General features: G+C 54.7%; 1 protein-coding gene across 3 annotated transcripts in view; it reads left to right on the top strand.

The window, feature by feature from the left end:
- ASTN1 (astrotactin 1) overlaps positions 1-22332 on the top strand; it is a 287138-nt gene extending 264806 nt beyond the window's left edge. For 2 of the 3 annotated variants that reach the window (XM_079107251.1, XM_079107249.1), the window contains exons 20-23: positions 970-1105; positions 6901-7001; positions 15908-16091; positions 18921-22332. In XM_079107251.1, the coding sequence (XP_078963377.1) occupies positions 970-1105; positions 6901-7001; positions 15908-16091; positions 18921-19158 (659 nt within the window). In that variant the 3' untranslated portion in view covers positions 19159-22332. The remainder of the gene's footprint in view (positions 1-969; positions 1106-6900; positions 7002-15907; positions 16092-18920) is intronic. The other variant, XM_079107250.1, reaches the window with a different exon arrangement.
- Positions 22333-23082: the final 750 nt, after the last annotated feature.

Here is a 23082-nt window from a genome sequence, read left to right on the forward strand (position 1 = left end):
TGCCCCAGTCCCCGGGACCCAGAGCAGCACAGGAGGACAGGGAGGCTGCCCACTCTTGCAAGCAGCAGCCCATCTTGTCCATTTCAGAGTCTTTGTATGATGAGCCTCCAACAGAATCTTGTTTTGATTTTGCTTCTCTTTTTGTTTATAAAAGAAGTGTCCATTTCTTTGCCTCTGGGCCCACTCACAAAGAAACAGCAATAGAATACACTAGTCATCCTCGCCCACAATTAGGAAACAATTCTCTGCTAACCACTCTCATGATTACAGAAAAAAAAAAAAAAATGTCTTAGCTAATAACCCCCTCGGGCGGAAGCATGTGCAAACAGATGCACAGGCTCCATGTTTCCTCCTGAAGCAAACGCTGCTTGTGTTGGGTCCAACCAAGAGAGGGAAGCCTTAAAGGAGTAAAAACACACCGTGAAAAATGTTCCAGACCTTGTTATCGCCCTGTCTATGCAGAGGGAATGGTCAACATAATCTCTGAGATTTAGGCAGGGATGTCCCCGTCAGGGTAGGGACGTCCACAATCAGGGTAAGTAGCTTCTGGTGCACCAGCCACTGAGACACGCTGGGTCTCACGTATAGCTAGCTGCCTTCAGGCCTGGAGAGACATCTACTGCTTCTCCTTAGGCGCTTCCCCTGGGGTGCACAGGTACGGCGGAGGCATGGCAGCGATCCACTGACTTTGTCCACGCCAGGAGTGTCCCAGGAAAGAGTTCACATATATGGTATGCACATTTTACCTGAGTCCTTTCCAAACTAACTCTGGAAAAACAGCTCTAAACTGATTGACTAAATATGAAAGTCAGAAAAAAATATTCTTCTAGGTTTCTCCCCCTAAACTAGGAATTTAAGAAGATTGGGGACCAAGCAATTTTAGTAAGTTCTCATTGAGTCAATCCCATCTCGTCATTGCTCGGCCACCACTGCTTCTCAGGCCTCTCCCAATTCTTCCCCTCTGGATAGAAACAGTGTTGAGTTTCGTGGACGACATCATCTCTGGAGCAAAGTCCCCTTGTGCCATGCCATCTCAAGTGCCGGACAAGCAGTTCACCACCATCTCTCTCATCATTCGATGCCTGGAACCAGACACCATTTACATGTGAGTGACCCACACCTGCCTGGGGATTCTTTGCCCAGAAAGTCCTGAGGCTCTTTACTGGTCCCCCTTTGCTACTTGGCTTCCTTTAGAGACTTGGCAAAAGATTTTGAGGCTCTGAAGTCTTACCCCAATGGGCCATTTTAGAGAAGCTTCTTGGATGCTTAGGTAGTGGAGAGGGTAGGAAATAGGGAGAAGCCATCCTGTCCCTCAAGGGGTTTGCAAGGCAGAGAACAAATATATAGACAACGGGTTTGAACACAAGGTGGAAAGGCTGAACGTTTGATGGAAGAGCAGGGAACGTGTCAAAGAGAAAAGACGGAAGCGATTCCTCCCAACGAGTGCGGTGCCCTCTCTCCCAGGTCCTCAGCCTTCCATCGCTAGGAAAATGGGGACGGGAACAGCAGGCTGAAGTCAAGGGACACAGAGGGAAGTGGCAAGTGGACCGAAGGGGGAAGCTGGCGGCTGAGGAAGAGGCACCGGAGGAAAACGAGACTGGCAGAATGGTGGACGCTGAATGTCAGAGGAGACCATTAATTTTTTTTTTTCTTTTGGAGGAAAGAACACTAAGAACTGTGCTTTAAGAAAGCTAGCGTTAGTGGCACTGAAATAATTTATAGAGCTTAGAACTGGTCAGCATTTTTCTTCAAAGAAATTACCGTGAATTATGCCATGACACTTATACCAACACTGTTTTCTCTGTGAACTCTTTCCCGGCTCTCCCTGTGCTCTGGGGACAATCGTACAATAGTTATGAAGCGGAGGCATAAAAGATGCCAAAAGAGGAGAGAGACAGTGATAGAATCTAAGTCATGATGGAAAAATCTGGGGGCTAAGGCAGAGCTAAGTGATGTGGTTCTGGGGCCTCTTGACCCCATCGGTACGAAAAGCATCTCACAGTTTATGGATGAGGTCACAGGAAGAGAGTCAAGGTTTCCAGAATAAATCACGTCCACCCCCACAGTGGGGTCCAGAGATGGGAAGTGCTGGGCATGCAGCGATCTCACTGCTCTGGCCGAACACCTTCAGCACAGGAGGACAGCCCTGAGCAGAGTCCATGCATCAGGAAATGAGGCACCTGGGGACAAGGGACATTCCAGGGGAGTGGGGAAGCATGCGCGAGTAGGTGACAAGACCCAGGGAGGCTGTCAGCTCTTCAGGCGAGGGCGGACGGTCCTCTCCCCGTACTGGGCAGCGGGGGCCCTTCCCTGGGAGGAGAGTCTGTGAAACGGCGAGGACCTGAGAAGGCACGCCACCAACCCTGTGGAACCTCTCCAACTCAGGGAGGCTGGCGTCATCCTTCGTGACAAGGGCGCAGTGATGCTGGTCACTAAGTCACACTGGGGATTAGGGGTTTCACAGTTTCGACGGGTAGGAGATTGGGCAGTCATCTTTTAGGAGTGGCAGCCTTTACCCAGACTGGGACGCGACTCACATGGGCCTGGTTTGGCTTCTCAGGCCAGTCCCGTCCTCACTCTGTTCTCCTGGTGACCCCCAGTGCTACCCTCCAGTGTCTTGGGAAACAAACTTCCTGTCAAAGTTTATTATTCAAGAAGTTGGAGGCAAAGGAAGAAACCGCGGGCTTCCACAAGGTGGCGCTGCAGATTGCACAGAGCGGGTGAGGTTGGTGGCCTGGCCGGGACATGCCACTCAAAGACGCAGGGAAGCCTGCGCTTCAGGCCCTGGGACAGGGAGAGAGCTCTGGATGAGAGTTGGGAATACATGAGCCCCAAGCCGGTTTTGTTCTTAGCCACCAAGGGACTGTAGGAGCCTTGAGCTTTCTGCAAGGGAGCTTTCCTGTCTGTAGGAGGAGGGCAGCTGCCAGGGGGAGAGCGGACGGGTGCTTTGTCCTGGTGTGTCTGGGAATCCTCTTTGTCCCTGTGAGCTTGGACTGATTCTCATTTTAGAGTTGAGAAAACAGGTTCAGCAAAGCTGAGTAACTCCCCCAGAACCACACAGCGAGCTGTCTGGGGTGTGGAATTGCATCAGGTTTGCGTTTTGTTTTTGCCCACGCTGTGTCTTACCCAGACACCAAGGTCACCATGAGGATCGAGCCGCAAGATCTTCCTAAGGCACATGAAGTGAGAGCTGGATCCTCACAGGCCGTGGAGGCCACGCTGGCCTCCAGTGCGCTTCCTTAGTCATCTGAATATTTTAAAAGCCTTATTCCGAGAAGGGTCCTTGGCACACACCAGGTCAAGAAGCTTGGGGTGAGAGGGATCCTAAAGAGAGTCTGGTCTGACATGTTCACTTTACAGAGTGGAGACATGGCCCAAAGGCCCTGCAGCCCCTGCCCCCATCACACCTGCTCACGGGCGAGCCCCTGCCCTTCTGGACACGTGACAGCAGACAGTCAGAAAAGGGTCAGCAGAATCCAGCAGGCCTGGAGAAGGGAGGCAGGCAAGCAGCTGGAGGGGAGGCCTGTGATCCCGGGCACATGGAGTTCCAGGCCTCCGAGGGCTGGCCCTGGAATCAAAGCCAGTCAGTGCCCATGCACACGCACATGCACACACCCAGACCCATGTCATCGCCGCGTCTCTAACTACGCACACGACGGTCCCTGCCTGGCGGCGGTGGAAGGAGCCCAGAAGCTTCAGACGAAGCAGTAAATGGACTTACACACGAGCCCTCTGGATTGGCGCACAGCTTATCTCCTCTGCCCAGTAATCCAGCTGTCCCGCGAGCGTTCAGTGGTGGGGACGACAGCGCTAACAATGAACAGAGAAGGCTTCCTGAGGTGACGGTGCAGGGAGGGGTGCAGCGTGCTCCCCGCCTCGCTAGCAAAATGAACTGCTGCTCTCTGTGTCGCGGGGACCGAGGGGCTGGGGCTTCCCGGGAGGGTCTGAGGCCCAGCTCCGTCTGACCTGGGAAGGTCGTGCTGAGTGTCGCCTCTCCCAGGGTCTGCTTCATGTCCTGGGAACCTAATTGTCACAATAGCTGCCCCTCAGGTCACATGAGAATCGTGTAAGCTCGGGGGCTTTGGTTCCGAGTGGAATTCACAGTCAGACGCAGGGTAGCGCAGAGCTGCCTGCCAGAGGAGCAGGGCAAGAGGGGGTGAGCGGGGAACGGACTCCAGCCCACGTGCCAAGTGGGGTCACCTGGCAGCCACGTTGGCACCTGAGGCTTGGGACATTTCCCATCGTAGGCCAGGGAAACTGCTCGGAATTAAGGGCCTAGGATTAAATCTGAGCTCGCCAGGGGATAACCAGACAGCCACCCTGACCTGGAGCTCCAAGGCCACGCTCAGGGCCCTGAGAGGAGAGCAAGCAGAGAAAGCAGGAGCAGACTGCAGGGCCCGGGGCACGTCAGGCCTCAGCCACGGAACCCAGGCTGGGCTCCGGTGGACGGACGCAGTGAGGGACAACAGGTGCCGATGGAAGCGGAGCGCCTCAGGACTCCTCCTGCCCCAGCCCTGGCCACCCAGCCTGGAGTGGAAGCTTCCTGCCTCCTGGTTCTGCTGCGAACAACTGCGGAAGCAGAACCAGGGAAGCTTCTCCAGCAAAGGTCAAGCCAGCCATCTCTGGGTGGGAGATGACCTTCCTGCACACGAGGGCCCTGATCAGGAAGGGGCTCCTCCCCCCTAGAGGACAGCCCTCCCCAGGTTTGTGCCACACCAGGTCCTTGGACTTTGTGGCTTCCTGCTAGGTCGGAGCCCCAGGAACTTCTCAGCATGGGAATCCCAGCCCGCAAGCTGCAAGCCTGCAGTCTGGCGCCCCCCCCCCCCCCCTAGCTCTGGGCCACCCTGGAAGCTTAGCTGACGGTGGTCTGGGCACGTGAGCAGAGAGGGAAGGGTCCTGGGCTCCTAGACCCGGCTGAGGTTAGACTGGAGTGGAGCTGGTTCCGGCAGGTCTGGTCAGAGGCACCAGCTCTAGGGTTTGGCGGCCTCAGCTGTGATTCTAGAATCGGGACCAAGAAGCTGAGGAAGCCTGAGAGGAAATGCTGAGGCTGTCTGAGGGAGCCCAGCGCCGTCCCTGGGAGCTGTGTGGACTGGTGGCAGGGAGAGAGGGGTGGCAGGAGTAAGGAGGGCAGGACGCTCAGTTCAAGGGTCAAGGGGGGTTAAGTGATCACAGCACAGGAGCAGGACATGTGTGGAGGCCAGTGGAGCGCACTGAGCCACCTATGCAGAGAGGGTGGGAAAGCTGAGTGCTTGGTCCTGACTGGTCAGCAAGGAGGAGGGGAGTCCCTTAGGAATCCAGCAGCTGTGGTGCGGGCTGCACCCTCCTGGACCCAGACGGCTGCCCCCAGCGCAGGGTTGCTGGATGGAGCCCGCTCCTGAGGCCCTGTGGCACCAGGGCCGGCTGGAAGGCTGAAGAGGACAAATGGCATCTGGCGGTACCGCAGGTCCTTGCTCTGACTGCTCTAGGGTTTCTCTCTGGAGAGGGAGTGGCAGCCATCAGGTCACTTCTCTGCTTGAGAGGCGCGCGTACTTCTTGAGAGAGTCACTGGGTGATCTCCATTTCCTTCCGGTTCACCAGTTCAGCTTTGGGGCCAGCTAACGCTTCCCTGGGCCACTCCACCTTATGACTTCTCTCCTCCTTGCGCCCCATGCCTCCCTGTGACTCTGCCAGCAGGAATAAACACCCATATTTGCCAATAAACCCAGCTCCCGTGGCCACAGTGGAGGGAGGGGCAGGGAGGGCAGCCCTCGAGACACCCAGACGGCCAGTCCTTGGAGGCCCCGAGACTCGGGCCTGTTTTCAGGGTGATGTTCGACAGCCTCTCCGCATTGCAGGCTCCAGCCGCTCCCTCTTCCTCCATCCGGCTCCACCACCAGGGAGGAAGCTCTGCTCCAGGTCTTGGACTGCCAAGTCTCCAGGCTGCTCCGGGGATTCCTCGGACCTGGGTCTTCTTGTTTTTGGGATCGCAGGGTCTCTGGCTGGATTCCTGGCCCGCGGTGGGAGCAGCTCAGTGGGGCAGGCAGTGTGCGGGCCAGGAAGGGTCCGGCCACAGACGCCAAGGGGCCCTCCCCTCTGGCTTCAGACTTTAGAGACTGAAGCAGCCCTCGGGTCTTGCGTGGAGCCGTCGGCGAGCGCAGGACGGTGCAGGGCAGAGAGGACAGGATTCTGTCCTGTCGTCCTGTGGCGTTCCAGGTCTTTCCTGCACTCTTATCTCATTTCCTACTGAAGGGACTGATCTAGTCGTCATCCCTGTTTCACAGATAAGGAGAAACCAAGCTCCCGGGAGTTACTCTGACTCCAGGTGGCCGAGTTCTGACCCTGTTTCCAAAGACATGTGCTCTCCCGCTCGGCAGGTGACAGAATTAAACGGGCATCAGAGTCACCTGGGAGGGAGGCAGGGCTGGTGGAGCAGCCTCTGGGCCCTGCTCCTCGGAGGTCGAGGCAGGAGGCTCATCGGAGCCCAGGAGTTCAACACCAGCCTGGGCAACATAGAAAGGCTCCCTGTTAAAAAATGGGAAAAAAAGGAAGGAGGGAAAAGATAAAAAACAAAAGACGAGGGAGGAGCTGGAAGGCGGGTGAAGCGCAGTGCTCTGGTCCCAGGCTGGTCCAGCAGGTCCGGGGTGGGGCCCAAGCAGCTCCCCAGGAGGCTGAGCTGCCGGCCTGGGCCCCGGAGGACACCCAGGGTCCACAGCAGGGGGCTGACCCCAGATGATACCCTGGGACAGCAGATCCCGTGCCAGGCCACAGGGAGCAGCCAGAGGCCGAGCCGTGGCGGTAGGTGGCTCACGTGGCAGCAGCCAGGGGCATGACCGGCCCCCCGGGAGAGGCTGGCTCGGCCTGGGCTCAGAGCCCTGCTCCGGCCAGTGCCCTCTGCTCACGCTGCCTCCGCCTCCCTGCCAGGTTCACCCTCTGGGGCGTGGACAACACTGGACGGCGCTCGCGGCCCAGCGATGTGATCGTGAAGACCCCGTGCCCCGTGGTGGACGACGTCAAAGCCCAAGGTAAGAGACCAGGCCAGCAGCGTCCACGCGGGTCCCCAGCGACCTCTGGCTGTGAGGAGGGGGCCTTGGCATCACGCAGGACCACCCTGAGGTGGTGGGAAGAGAAGTGGGCCAGGCCAGGGGGACCCGCACCCTCCCAGCGTTCCTCCTCAGCCTCGTCCCCTGACTGCGTTGTACTCCATCATCCCACTGGGCCATGGGTCAAGGAGTCTAGGAGACACTGGTGAGGGTCGGCACCCCAGCTGCCTAGGTGGGTGCTGAGGAACCGCAACCTGGGGTCGCCCGCCCGCGGGCCTGTGCTCTCTCATGGCCCTCTGAACAGGGGTGTGACTCTGGACGAACACACGGCAAGGCTGCAGATCTGGAATCCATTGTACTTCACTCCCTCCCAGCAACGGTGTATTGAGGTCTCCAAGCCTTCATTTTGGAGTTCTTATAGTCAGTTCTTTGGTAAAGGCCTGTCCCTCTTTGGTGACCACCCTGAGACACACACACAAACACCAGATTGGCCCTGTCAGTTAGGCAGGGTGGGTCAGAGTCAACAACCATCACTCAGTATGCTCCCAGGCGGGTCTTGACATCACCTCCCTCTAAGTTCTTTGCATCCCCTACCCATCTAGAACTTTCTCTTCCTGGTCCCCACTTCTACAGGGCTCCACACTCACGAAAGTGACCCAGTCAATCATCAGTATCAGTTGGAGAGAATCAGACTCATGGCATTTGCCCATCGACAGACATCGACTGCTGGAAGGTTAGGTTGTGCAGATTCCAACAAGAGGGTCACCTTGCATGTGGCTCCTGACTCTGGCTGTGATCTGATTGATCAGCAGGGCCACAGTCCCAGAAGGCCCAAAGGGTGACATCAGGGTAATGGGAAGTCAGGTGGAACAGCGACAGACTGCTTTAGTTAAAACCACTGACACTGTCCCACTGGGTGACTTCTGAGAACCTGTTCATGTTTAATCTGCACGGCCTGTTGAGACCTGGTGTTCAACACAGGCATCTGATCATATCATGGCCCCTTCTTAAAACTCTTTAATAAATTTTCATTCCTCTTGTGACAAAAAATAGTTATATTAGAACTGAAATGGGTGGTCCTTGTCCACCCAACATCTCCAACACCTCCTTGCCCACTCCCTGCTCACTTGGTCAGTCTGCATTCCAGCCCTACTGTCTTCCTCAATTCCTCCGCTTGTTCCTACTTCTACCACAGGGCCTTTGCACAAATTGGTCCCATCATTTCAAGTGTTCTCCACCTCACCCCTTCCAACAGATTCCTTTCAGCCTGCACCTTCTAGATGGTGCTGCTTGCATACACCAGGAGGGGGCAGGAGCCACAGTTAGATGTCCTCACTTCTTTCCTTCACGACATTCCTTCCAATCTCTTATTATAGCAATTATAATGTCTGTTTACCTCCCCGAGAGTGAGGACGGCCCAGCTCCTTTCACCCACCCTCATGTCCCTGACACCTAGAAGGCGGAATGGTTGGCTGATTGGCCTCTGGAGGCCACAGCCCAAGCTCACGTTCCTACTCCACCGTCCGCCTTCTGGACCTCAGTCCCTCACTTCACTGCAGGCCTCGGTGTGCTCATCTGTGGGATGGAGAGGAAGCCATCGTACCCCAGCCAGTGAGGTCCTGGTGAGATCGGAGTTAAGTCACTTAAGGTGATATTTTAAAAGGCACAAGAGTGCCTCGCGCCTGCCCTTTAGCAGGGACTCGGCATCTGCTGCATGGACGGCAGGTGAATTTCATAGCCTTGGAAACAGATTCGGAGTAAGGCGGGTGACCGCCTGATCCCGTTTTTACTGTTACGCTAGATGTTCGGAGGGCTCTTCTGCGACAGATTGAAAACCTTTCCTTTGTTTCTAAACATTGACGAGAAGCGAAAGCTTGCGTGAGAAAAGAGACCAGAAGCATCCCCCTTTGGGGACCGAGTGTCCTCTGGGACGCGCTGTGGGATGGCCCGTCCCTGAGGGAGTGCCCCGGGAAGCTCCGGGCGCCCGTGCGTCCTCCTGTGTCCATTTCTTCCTCCAAGCCGCAGGGAGTGGCGACAGCAGCTGCCTCAGCGTTTCCTGTGCTGGGAGTTTGCTGGTGTCTGCAGGTGGTGGCAGCCGCCACGGTTTCTGGCGGTGACGGCCCGCGGAAGCCAGGCAGCCTGGTGCCAGCTGCAGGGCGGGTGGTGGGAAGCAGCTCTCAAGCACCACGGCGGACATGGGGATTTTCCAGGCACGGACCGTTGTGTCCGAGGGGCTCCTCAGGGTCAGCGGCAGTCCCAGAGCGTATCAAGATGAACTCTGCTTGTGCTTTCCGAAAAAGAAGTTTCTGGAATCCCAGCAGACCAGCTGGGAGCGCGAGAGCCAATTCCATGCCGAGAGAAAGAAAGAACACTTTGGGGCCCTGGATCCTTCAGCCAGGAGGAACCTGCTCAGGGCAATCTGGAGATGAAGGAGTTGGGTAATCGAGGGGATCCTTGCAAATCAATCGGCTCCAGCGGTTCTTCCAACAGAGCCACACGCCTCGTCTCCCTCACACCCGGATGGAGATCGTAAATACTGTCTGCTCGGCTCTGAGCGTGAATCTAATAACAAATGGGAATTACCTTCTAAGTGGCCCAGAGCATGACTTCAGCTCCTAATCACCCAGCCAGGAGCCAGACTCCGTCCCTCATGTGAAAATCTTTCCTAAATGAAATACCTTCTAGGAATTTTTATCACATCATGACAGCGACCGCCGTGCATTTGAGATCCTACCAGCGTTTGACCGAGACCAGCCCAACCCCAGGGTGAGGCTGGGCAGGGCCTCCCCAGAGCTCTTGACGGAGAGCCACGGAGGGGCGCCAGTCCTCGGTCACCCGGCACCCTCCCTGGAGCCAGGCAGCAACTCGTGGCCCTTCCTTCATTTGCTGCTTCCACAGCTACTTACCAATCCTGGCGTTAGAGGATGAAGAAACAAAAATAATCAGACCCGATCTATTTTCAAGAAGTTTATCCTCGGATTTTAAGAATTTATTAATTTACCCAACAACTATTCAGTCCTTACTAGGCCTTGGGAACAGAGCCCTGGCCTCCTGGAGTTCACCTTTGGGCAGAGGCGACAGACGCCGGCAACCAGGGAGTGAACCATCTCCTACTTCGGATGACGGTGAATCTTGGGGAGGTGCCCAAGCGGGACAGGGTGCGGAAGTGCTGGTGGGCTTTTCGGGAAGAGGTCCAGGAAGAGGTGGATGGATGTCTAGGACGTCATATCGGAAGCAGCAGCACAGAGATCCGTGGCTTGTTGGGAGAGGAGACAGGCTCGAGGCCCTTGGCTCAGTTGGAAGAGGATGGAGAGGAGCGGGGGCAGGACAGGCTCCAGGGACTCCGCAGGTCTGGTAGGGCCTGGTTGTCATGGAGACCGGACTCCTGGGATTGCGATGGGAGACCCAAGGACTTGGAGCAGGAGGCTGGCGGCCTGGACCTGGTGCTTTCCAGGTCTTCCTGACCGCCGTGCTGAGGACTGCCTCAAAGCTGGTCCAGGGTGGAAGTAGGAGCCTGGGGCAACTTAGCGGAGGAAGGACGTCCTAGGACGGATCCCAGAGGCGGTCCAAGCTTGTCTGGTTCTCAATCATGCTGACAGGGAGCCGAAAGCATTTGCCAGTGGCTGGATGTGGCGCAAGAGAAGGGAGAGTGATGTCGGTCTTGTCGCGTATTGTGACAGGCACGCGGGCAGGTCAGGGCAGGGTGCTGAAGGACACACAGGCTTGCCTGGTCCAGGGCCTGCAGATCCCCCCAGGAAGACCCAGGCTGCGGGCAGCAAGCAGAAGGGAGAGCCAGGTGGGGCACTAGCCATGGCCTGTGGATTAGGTCAGGCAGAGAAGTAGACAGAGGGTCTCTCCTGGCGTGGATGGAGGAACGGAAGCTCTTGGGTTTCCATGGTTGCAGAGCAGATTTCACAGCGGGAAGAAACAGAGAAGCTGGGGAGGGGATGTGGAACTCAGCGTGGGAGGTCAAGTTCACTATGGCAAGGCGGAGCCCTTCTCGGGGTCGGTGATGGCTTCTGGTGGCTGGAGGCCTCTAGACTGAAAGAGAGCAAAGTCACCCTCCGTGGAGCAGAGCTGGCCACAAAGCAGAAGCCAGATCCTTCAACGGGTGTAGAAGGTCAGAAGACGAGTTGGAGGCAAAGAGAAGCAGGTGAGTCTGAACGTGGACGGACTCGGGCACCTGCAGAGGAAGTGTGCAGGGTCTGAGAGGCTGGGAGCCGCGGGTGGAGATGGAGAAGGGCCCTCGGTCCTGGGGAAGGCTTCGGCCAGCACAGGACCCCGGGGAGGGAGACTGTGCCCACGCCCAGGGTGAAGAGGAGGTTGCGTGGTCCCAGAGGGAAGTAATGGAAGTGTGGAGAGGACGGATCGGGCCGTTGGTGGTCCCCGATGTGGTGCCCAGACCAGCAGCAGCAGCAGCGAAGCCCCAACCTTCACCCGCCCAGCCTCCGCCTGAGACCCAGCGAAGCAGAAACTCGAGCTGGGCTGGGGTCAGGCTCCTGATGACTGGGGGACACACAGGTGAGCGGATCCCGAGTGCAGGACGCACAGAGCCGCTTGGGAGGGAGGCGGAGGGGCAGGGCTGGGGCTGGGCAGGGCAGAGGGAGCTTGCAGGACCACAGCTCTAGGGACAAGGTGGAGGTCTTCTGCCCCAGCCCCTTGAGCTTCAGAAGGAGCGGTACCATCAGTGCCCTGGGTGGGGCAGGTGGAGGTCGCAGGTCGCCCCTGAGAAATAATGAGATGGTCACGGGGCCACCCACTGATGGAAGGCGCCCAGGACGCCCATCCCGTTCCTGCACCGGGGCTGGTCGACCCCTAGGAGACGAGAAAGCCCTGCCCGGGAGGCTCCCTGAATCCAACTCTGTCCCGCCCTCTCTTGGACTCGGGTCTCAGTCCCCCTCTCCTTCTCCTGGACTTGGGGAAAGCAGGATCTAGTAAATAACTGACGCAAAGACCGCGTCTCCTAAGTTCCGTCCCTCTGTCCCTTCACTTGCCTTGTTCCAGACCCACTGCCCACGGTCACCTGGGAGCTTGGCGCTGGCGTCTGCTCTTCCCGGGGCTCTTCCCAGACGCGGTGCCGCTCACGCCCTCCCCTCCCGAGTTGCAGCCTGTGCCACTGTTCGTGGCTCCCCAGGGCCACTCTCCCCACCGCCTGCCCCTAGCACTCCCACCCCTCGCACACTGACGCACACCTCTCGCTCCCTGTGCTTCAGGCTTACTTGACTGTCTCCTGTGACTGGGCTGCAGGGACCCGGGAGGATTTTTCTCAGATTCTCTCACTGATGTCGCCCAAATACATACAAAAATATTCACCATTGCTAACACTCAGTGTTACTCATCAATCTCGTCCAATTATGTCTGTGCATGTGTGAATACGGCACAATGAATCCCACTACTGTGTCTGATTTCAACGTACCACGAGTTTTAAAAAATCGAAAAAACAGTGTTATTGAATGATCAAGCAAACATGTTTAGTATAGCCAGATATTGTGCTAAATCAAGGCTGTACATTTAACGACCCTTTTATGATGACAATGATCTTGGAAAGCAGGTATTATTAACCACCATGAAACTAAGATGCAGAGAGGTTAAGTAACTTGTCCAAGGCCACACAGCTAGTATAGTGGCTTTGACTCCATCAGATGCTAGAGTGTCTGCTCTTAACCAGACCTGTGGGTCTGAGGGCCTCAGTCCCAGCCCTGTTGATATTCTGCCGCCTGAGAGATCTTGGTATCTTATAATACCTCGGTTTCCGGTTTGAGATGAGGCTGCGTGGACAGACTCCTTGCTGCCTTTCCACCTGTGCTCTGTCTCTTTCTGATCATCATGCACATTGCAAAGGGGGAGGATAGGCGTCTGTCCTGGATAACTGGACTTCTGCGAGGCTAAAGCTGGGCAAAATGGCAATTCAGAAAGCCTATGTTCTTCCCCGTCCTTTGAGCCGGAGGACCCTGGAGAGGCCGTGGACGGAGGCTGATGAACGAGCTCTCTGCTCCGTGGAGATGGAGGCCAGGAAGGCCGGTGCTCTGGGGGCCGCACGCAGGCCCCGTGGACGGTGTGGGCTCCTCAGCGTGCCCTGGATTGGGGCATTTGGTTTCCTGAGATTGGGTGGAAGCTGTCTGGTCCCACCTGCTGAGGTGACGGAAGCATCGCCTTGTCCGTCTGGAAAGGAGTCACGTTGTGATAATGGCAAAGCTGCTGGGAATCGCCCCGGCCGGTGTCCTTCCTCAGCAGGCTGCCATGCCAGGCCTGGGATCCGGGCTGTTTCCCATTGCAAGAATAACACGGTGGCACCAGAGCAGGGGTAGGAGAGGGAACCCCGACCTCCCGGCTAAGCGCTGTCTGATCACCGACGTTTCCCCTGCCCGTCGTTCTTGTCTGAGCAGGTACTGCCGGCCTCCCACTGAGCACATGGCTCTTAGAATAGGCCCTCTGCTTCCTTCTCTCTCAGATCCAGAATGACTCCCACTGACTGTGCACATAGGTCCAATCAGAACAATGTCCTCCACTCACGACAGAAACTCCAGATTCCCCATCCCCAAGACTTGGCCTCCGGTGCCTTAAACTGGGTATACACAACCTACTATCTAGTATCAGTGTAAAATAGCAATGGCAGATGGATACACTGTGGAAACTTAACTGTAGCTCAAACTGGCTGTGTGACCTTGGGCAAGTAATCTGGCCTCTCTGATTCTCCTCCTTTGTAATACAAGGACATTTAAATCCATCTGCAGTGGAGGGGTAAGGATTGGAATTCATGTATGTAAAATTATTGGCACTCATAAGTCTTTAATAAATAACTGGGGACACCATAGATCTTCATTTTCTAAATCACTGTCCACTTTATGTCTTGATCCCATTTTAACAACTTGAAAATCTACATGCATTTCTGAAACAAAATTAGTTTTAGTGCAGCTAAATATATCAACTTTAAGTTGGGTTGCTAAAGGGTTGGCCCAACCCCACATGGAGAGAGAGCCCAAGAAACCGCCCTGCGGTAGATTTGTATTGTACCCAATGTTATGAGGTCCATGAATCTACCTAACATTTTTGATTGGCTGTATTTTCTGGCCCTCTGCTAGCTACCCAGGACACCAGGAAATTCAGATCTGGCTCCTGTCCTCACAGAGGACAAGATAGACAAGCAAGGGAATGTGCTCCCGGGCTCGAGGTACCACGTTCACGCCTCCGCCCAGGACGCTCCTGGATGAAGCTCTCATTGCCAGCAGCCCTGCATCCCCCAGGGGAGTGGAGAGGAACTGGGTTGCTTGCCTGCCTCTCCCAGAGGCTCAGGCAGAGCAGACTGCTTTGCTCCCCGTGCTTCCCGAGACCAGCCTTGCTCACCCAGCTTTGCTCCCGGCCGTTGCGGAAGAGTGTCAGTACCTCTTCTTTCTGGCAGTTTTAACGAGGAAACAAGTAATGACTAAGTGCTGTGAGCTACAGAAGGAGACACGCCAGGCTGCACAGAATCAGTGTCCTCTGCCGCATCACCAAGCTCAGGCTTGGGCTTGAGGCCGGAATTCTGGAAAGATGAAGGAAACTGAAAGAAGAGGGCTCATGGGGAGCTGCAGGGTGCTCCAGAGGTGACGTCTGCACCGCCACCCGGCGACATGCCTGCCTCCCATCAGGTCTAGGTGGTTCTAGCAAAGGTGCTGTGTCCCTCGGTCATTGCCACTCAGGTTCTTCATTCACGCTGCTCCCTGCAGGACCTGCTAGTGCTTCACCTCACCCCTGAGCAAAGGCCTGCCACCTGCTGCTGGGGCTGCCACTGTGCCCAGACACGTGCAGCCTAGAAATGCAGACTGTTAATCCTAGGGGAGCAAACCTGGACCAGCTGGGGATAGAGTCTGTCTTTCTCCCTCTGGAGAGACACTGGGGATCCAGGGGCTTCATACAAAAGGCTTCTCCGGAGGGGGCGGCCCAGTTCCTCTGTGCACTTCCGGTACTTCCTCTTGCCTCCTTTCTCTTTCGCTTCCCTCCTGCTTCCCTGGGATTGCACCTGCCAATCAGTGTGACTCTCCGAGCTTTTACTTCAGGTTACATATTTTTAGAAACCTGGGTAAAGACAGAGCACTGTGACTGAACCTGACCTCAGAGGTATCCTAACTGAGCACTTTTATCTTCTACGAGGAAAACCTGAAGGTTGGTGCGGCAGAGGCGAACTGGATCATGCAATCCACCTTCTCTAGTCTTTAGGTTCAGGGTCCTTTAACATCGCACACACGACCACACGTGTATATGAGGGCACATGTACATACACACACGTGCATATACGTTAGATACATGGGAACGTGTTTACAGTCACATGCCGCGTAGCACTGTCGGGTCACTGTTGGATAGATGGCACGTACAGCAGTGGTCCCAGAGATTATAATGGAGCTGGAAAATCCCGGTCTTCGTGGAGGGATGTTATGGTGTCATGATGTTGTAGTGGAATGCATTCTCATCGTCTGTGGTGACGCTGGCAGAAACATACCAGCGACACGCAGTCACACTGAAGCCCAACCCCTGCATTCAGGGCAGAACACAACTTGTGATCATGCTGACAGATGGCTATGTGATCGATTTGTGTATTTACTGCACACTATTTTTTGTCATTATTTTAGAGTGTATCTCACCTAAAAAGAGAGGTTGCGCCAACAGCAGCTGCATGTATCTCATGTCACCACATCTCAGACACGCCCTTTCTCTTGGGCCTGATTTAATCTCTTCCTGTCTTGTGCATCCTGATCTGGGAGCGATAGACTGTGGCCCCCACAGACCACAAAGCCCCGTGTGTGGTCGGCTGTGCGCTCTCGGTTTGTGTAAGGCTGAAGTCGCCTAGGATGCCTTTCTCAGACCCCTCAATGAAGGCCACATGGTTTGTTTGCTTTTTCTTTCCTCCTCAGAAATAGCGGACAAGATCTACAACCTCTTCAACGGCTACACCAGCGGGAAGGAGCAGCAGACTGCCTATAACACTCTTCTGGATCTGGGGTCCCCCACCTTACATCGAGTTCTCTACCACTATAACCAGCACTATGAGAGTTTTGGGGAATTCACCTGGCGGTGTGAGGATGAGCTAGGCCCCAGGTAACCAACGGACTGCGGTGTCTCCTCTAAAGTTTCTTTTGAATTTTTGTGCCTCTTGCTCTGTGATTGCAGAGATCTCCTGGGTAAGCTCCAAGAAATAAGTCCTCTGCTTTCTGATGGCTGTGGTCGTGCAGATTAGTTTGGATAAGCTCTTTAAGCAGTCAAGTCCTGAATGCATTTCCTGAAACCTTTGCTCCTGACCTTCTTTGTCCTTTGAATTATGCTGACACTGAATTCCAAATGCCAAAACTGTAGGCGCCCAAAGCTTAGTCTTGGGGAGGGAAGTTAGGAATTTATCAAGGAGTTTATCCAAAAATATTGATTGCACAGGAACTTTGCATATGATTTGCATTGTGCAGACTTGTCTTGAGTCAAATTCCACATTCTCTTGGAGAGCAACATGAGGGTTGCTGGAGACCCTCCTCGGCCTTACTGTGCCCTACGCTGCAGTAGCACAGTGCTTCCCAGCATCCCCTGGCCCCAGGCTGCTCCCCTCTGCCTGCCTTTCTTCTGACAGTTATTGAGTACATACCCAATTCTATGTTAGGGAGAATAAATGCCTCAATTTGGATAGTACTTACTTTCATATTTCATCTTGCTTTCTAAGGGCATTTGGAGTCTTTGTAAAATTTCTCTTTTGTAACTCAAAAGTTAGAAGGAAAATTGGTTAATGAAGAAAGTGAACAGAGGAAGAAATGTAGGTCTCGCTGTAACAGCGAGCTGGCTACTGACTGTTCTCTCTTCTCCGGGGGCCTCTTTCCTGTGTAATACTGGTCTTTTACAGAAAAAAAAAAAAAAAAAATGTTAGAAGACATTGTGTAGTTTCATTAGCCCATAGAAAATAAAGTTTTTCTTCATAGAGTCATGGATCTCAGGAGGACCACAGATCCTGCCCTCAGCTACATCAGCCCACTCTGGGGTTAGCTGAGAAAATGAGTAAAAATGGGTCTGTGGGTACACACTTCCCATGAGCAGCAGAGAGGCCTCCCTGGGTCCAGTAAAATCCACGGCCGTGAAAACCGGCGGCCGCCTCCAGATTGAGTAAAGGTCGAAACTACTTTGAGAGTCGCTGTGTTACGGAGAAAGAAGGCCCTGGGCTCTGAGATGGTCAAGTGATTATTGTTGAAAAACCAAAGTGGGAGCCATGAAAGTCTCCCAGAGGCCAGCGGGCTCCTTCGTGCGCTCTTGAAGCCGGTGGCCAGGATGCCTCCCTCACGTTTCCTGAAGGTGTGGTGGAGGCTGCCCTCGCTCTTCTCAGCTCCCCTCCTCACCTCCCAGGAACTTGTGAGCCATGAATGCCATACAGTAGGGTCGATCAAGAGGAAGGGCCACCAGCGTCCTCGCTGACGAGTGCTTGGAAACCCGCTTGGCTAAGCTGCAGAAGCGGATAGAGCACAGATCGTCCGCCCGACAGGTTGTTTAGTCGGCCGAGTGTTTGTTTGATTGGCGCTGACCCGCCACTGGCGTCAGAGGAAACGTGCCCTCCCTGCGGTGACTCCCCACCGCCCTTGGCCCCTGGACTTTGCTGCCGACTAGCTCAACACCTTCCCTCCAGCGTCACCCACCCTCGCTTCCCTGTGGCCTCTTAGGAACGCAGGGAGACCACCCCTCGGGGATGCTCGCTGCCAGGACAGAAGAAGAGGAATATAGGAGCGTGGTTGCCGTTCTTTGAAAGTTCATTCTAAATGGGGTGCAGAAAACCTCCAGCTTCTGGAAGGAACTGTTGATTAAACTAGAGAAGGGACGGCTCCTTGCATGAGCCCAGCCATCTCACGCAAGGCGGACGGTTGGTTGGGTGTTCCAGAAGGGCATTAGGCAGCCCCACGTGAACTTGGTCAAATAAGAGAATCGTCCTTCACGAGCCTCGGGTCACTGGGTCTTTAATAATAATGATGATGATGATAAACAGTGAGGAAATCCTTCACTCATCCTAAGTGGTGAGGGAAAGCCACCTGGGTCTGAGGACCCGCCCTCAGGTAGCACCGATCTCTGACAGCAGGTGGGTGCCCGGAAGGCGGGGCTGCAGGGCTGAGGCCTGGGGCTGCCCTGTCCCCAGATGGGTGTCAGAGGCTCTCACACTCTGTATTCCCAACCCGGGGGCTCACTGCTTTCCAGGGTGCGTGAGCCGGGCCGCCTCCCACCCCTCTCCTGTCTCCAGGAGCCCTCTCACCCCTTCTTTCTCACTCTTTCAACTGGGGCTTCCTGGTGTTGAGGTGGCCTCGCCACTCCTGGGGGAGACAGGGGTATGGAGCATGAGCTCCCCTGGAGGTTAGCTAGGTGACACGTGCCCCTGAGAGTCTGCGCTGACCAATGGCTGTCACTGTGTCAGTGTCACCGGAGGGCACTGCTGTCCTGGCCCTGGCTGTATTATCGTCACCTAAACACAGGCTTCACAGGTCACATTAGAAGGTCCCCCCATGTATTCCACAGGCTGGCTCCCTTTGTCGGTTCAGAGACAGCCTTGAAAGTGGGGAGATTCAGCAAAGCACATCACTTGTCATTCAGTGATGGCTTTAAAGAAAACCGATTTGTCTTTGAAGACTGCTGACCCCATTGTTTTGAAAGGTGTGCATTCCCATTAAAATATTAGGGTTTTCTTCCTCTTCTTTATTTCTCCTTCTTACATCTTCTCTTTTTCTTCTTGGTGCCTGCCCCACTGTGCGCAGGCATCTATCTGCTGGATCAGTTGTTAAGTGCCAAAGATACAACGGTCCACAGAGCACATCTCCTCTGTCCTCTGGAACTTGAGAGTCTCCCACGAATGGTGGCTCTCTGTCCCTCTGCCTTCCTCTCTCTCTAACCTAAGTATCCTGCATGCTCACTCCACAGGAAAGCCGGCCTCATCCTGTCCCAGCTCGGGGACCTCAGCAGCTGGTGCGATGGACTCCTCCAGGAGCCCAAGATAGGCCTGCGCCGCAGCGCACTCAAGTACCTGGGCTGCCGCTACAGCGAGATCCGGCCCTACGGGCTCGACTGGTCAGAGCTCAGCCGGGACCTCAGGAAGACCTGTGAGGAGCAGACCCTGAGCATCCCCTACAATGACTATGGGGACAGCAAGGACATCTAACACTGCGAGGCCAGAGAGTGGCTGCCAAACTGGGGCAGGAGAGGGGCTGGGGCTGTCCGGGTTGGTTTGTAGGTTTTTATCATTTTTTAATGAAACATTATGAGCTCCAGAGATGACATCTACGGCAGGGAGGAAGGGACCCTTGCTCCCTGCAGAACTTCTTGAGGACGATGTTCTCCGTCTGCGTGACTGGTCAGCCTAGCCTGCCTGTCAGTGGCTTCATGCAGCACCTTTTTTCCTTCCAGGGTAACTTTGGGACTTGTTTTGGTGTTAATTTGTTCCATTCTTATTTTTTTCCCCAAGAGTTTTGTCAAAATACTCGAGTTCTGTCATACTTCCCAGGAAATGTCCACCTAGTCAAGGCCCCGGTGCCCACTGAGTCCCTGGGTCCATTGCAACTGGGGACAGAGGTGACACTGGAAAGCGAGACCCTGCACTGCGCCTGACCTCAGGCATTCCTTGGGAAACGTCTCACTTTGGGAGAAAGACGCAAAGCAAGCTGGGGACTGGCGCTTGCCTGGGTCTCGCGGTTTCCTCTAGGCCCCCCGAGCACTCGCTGCACACCTGGAGGGGAGCCTCAGCCTCGCTGCTGGATGGGCCTGGCGGGCCTCCCAGGCCTTCAGGGCTCCCGTTGTAAGGCAGGTCTGAAATTAAACCCCCTCGGGGGACCTTGGCTCTGCCCTCTGATCACTATGATCTCTCAGCAGTGACAAGAGGCCCCCTGTGAAATCTCCAGGAACAAGACGTTTCTAAGTGGCAACTAGATGCCACCTGCCAACTGTCCTTCGGAGACACCCACCTGGGAGACTAGTTGGCAGTCTACAACCTAGGGAAGTAAGTGGAGTCCATCATTTAAAAGAACTCCTCTACTCCTTTGAAAGGCCCTCTCCAGACCACTAATGTACGTCCCAGCGCCTGGGTTCTTGGCGCCTGTACCTCTACCCAGGGCGGATGAGGCTCGGCTGAGGTATGGTTCAGTCCCAGTGGGGTTGGTATTCCATGTCAGTGTTTCAGTGAACTAGAGCCATTACTGATCCCCAGAAAGGTCTGTCCTCTCCCCCTCTTTGCTAAACTGGCTGAACTGCTAGTTCTGCCAGTTGATTCCCTGGTGACCATCAGCAGGAGGGCGCCATCCTTGTCACCCTCTCTGGCTACTGGGAATAGCGGAGTTTCTCTGCTGCCAATCAGCACTGAGCACAGCGAAGGGCTGGGACACCACCTCTGCCTTCTGCCTGAGCATTGCCCAGTGGTCCAGCTAACTGGAAGCCAGCCTTCCAGAAAAACGTTCCCGGGGCCATGTTGACCATCGATGGCCTTAACTGCCCACACCTTATGTTCAGCCACCCTTGCTTTGTCCAGAATCCCTTATGTGGAAACCCATGACAGAGGTCAGGAGGAGGTGCAGGACCCATGAGTTGAACCTTACCAATTTTTCTAAATGGAAATAAGGACACACAACATTTTTGGGGTGCATGCCATGTGCCAGGCACTGGGCCCTTTAAATATCCTTGAATTCATACAACAACCTCCTGGGGAAAGTGCTGTTCCTGTCCACATTTCAGTGAAGAGGAAACCAAGGCAAAGAGGTGACTCGACTTGTCCCCAGTCCCTCATGCACCATATGCTGAGTGACAGAATGAGTCCGGGCTGTTGGACTCCAGGGTGTGGGGTTCTAGCAGCTCCCGGCTTGTGGCACACAGCTGTCCCAGCTCTGAGCTCCACCCTTCCCAAGCACCCATGGCACAGACGTGGCCACTGCGCCGTGGACCGGGGGAGCCAAAGCGAGCCTGAGCCGTGGAGCAAGGCACCTTTGGTCCCCGCAGCTCTGCCGCACACAGTCTGCCAGTGATGGGAATGAACCTAGGATGGGGCCGAGGGCCCAGACGGCCTTGCTCCCCTCTCTGCTTTCTCCAGAGAACCCTGAAAGATGAATTTCATTCTTTCTAATGCACCTGCCTCAGGCGCCCCTCCTTCCCGAGCAAAGGACAGCAGAGAACATGGCTGCCCCACGCAGTCGAGGCAGGGGCCTCAGGTAAAGTGCCTCAAGAGCCGCCGCCCACCACTGCCAGAGCAGAGGGTGCCAGGGGCCGGCGGGGCAGGCCTGCAGCACCTGGCTGCCGGGCTCCCTTTCAGCGGGCGCAGAAGATGGCGTCCTGACGTGGAGCGCAAGATGGCCAGGCCGCCAGCGCCTCCCAACTGCTCTGGGGACAGGAGCTGACGGGCCTGGGAGTGAAGCCAAGTAGTGGCCCTCATCCTGTTTTGTTTCATAAAGGCCACTGCCTTCCTCTGTCCTTCGGGCTCTGTGCCCTGCTCAGCCCCGGCCCTCCACCTCCATTTTGTCCCCTTTGTCTTCTCCCCTTGCTGGTTTTTTGCTTTGTTTCCTCCCTTAGCTTCGTCTGGCCTTCCTCCTTTCCCTTGCCCACAATTCTGTTCCTTCTTGGTGGCCTCTCATGTTCCCCTTACTGCACATGCCCGTCCACGGCCCCCCACACCCTACACACTGAACACCTCCTTGTGACCAGGTCCAGTTTACTTTCAAGTTTAAAAGGCCAACACCAGTGGGCTGTGGGTCGTCTTAGGGAGGGTGTACAAATACCGGGGGGGACTTTTCCCTGGGGTCACTATGGCCCACACCTTGCTGATGTTCCCGTGCTTGCCTGGAGGCACCCATCCTGGCTAGAAGGAGTGATGGGACTGAGCCAGTATTAGACTTCAAGCTTCCAAGCTGCCAAACAGGTCTTAGGGAGTCCCTGCCACCCACCAACACCCCAGCTCCACGTCCCCTTGAGATCTCCTCCGTGTCCTGCCTGATGTACGTGAACCGCTGTAATAGCAGTAGACCTTTAACTGAGTGTGCAAGTGTTTTCCACGGAGTTTGGTCCATTGTTCTTTTTAGTTAACTGCATTTCTTGATATTCAAATGTTCTATTAAAAAAAAAAAACCAAGTGTGGAAAGAAATACTTTACTACAGTAGAAGGAAGAAAGAATATAATGTGACCACCTTCAAGTATAACAGTGTTGTTTGAAAGAGAATTATTGTATGATTATAAAAATGAAGTAATCAACTAAATAATAAACAAAGCTGTTAGTAAGTGTTGGGTGTGCCGATATTGCCTCACACCTCCATAATTTGAGTGATCTGGTTGGACCGACTGGGGAGTTGTCAAGACTTTAAATATATAGGCCTTATATATCCTTCATTCTAATAGAAAAAAAAGTTGAATTTTTCATGGCCAATTGTTACTATTTGTCTCATCTCCTCTTTACCACCTTCTCCAAGTTATTAGTCAATAAAAATGTATGCATTCCAGGTCTGCTGTATTTCAGACATCATTAACAATGCAGAGGATGCAAGCTGATTTTCTCAGGGAGCATCACTTTTTATGGGGAAAGTTACCTAGTGAGCCTAACCTAACAAGCTAAGAAGAGCTAGGACTAAGACATACAGGATGCTCTGAGAGACTCTGAACTTCAGGCATCCAAGGGAAGGTTACAAAAGGCCCTCCAGTCCTGGACCTGCACTCTCTAGAGGCATCTGGAAGAGGCTGGCTGTTTTGCAAGGCCTCGCAGTGGGGAGCCCAAACACTTAATCTCTTTCTTCCTCTCTACAATGTAACTTTAGATGTTATCTGGGCTGCCACCAAAACATGTGATTCCCTTTAAATTCTTCAGCAATCAGATGTTAGGAGCCTGGGCTTCAGACGCCCTCTGGAAAAGCCATCATCAAAGTCCTCCTGCCTGCGAAGCAGGGGTGATTAAAGGAAGATGACGACGGGGGGGCAGTTTTAAACCATGGACACACATTCTCCCACCCCTCCCCTCTAGAAGTGCGTTCTGCTGCCTCTGCCCTTGACTCCAGACAGGTTTGTGACCAACAGGTTAGGACGGAAGTGACACCATGTGTCTTCAGTAGGAGCCACAAA

The sequence above is a fragment of the Sciurus vulgaris genome (assembly GCF_902686455.1).
Source record: "Sciurus vulgaris genome assembly, chromosome: 12".
Classification (NCBI taxonomy): Eukaryota; Metazoa; Chordata; class Mammalia; order Rodentia; family Sciuridae; genus Sciurus; species Sciurus vulgaris.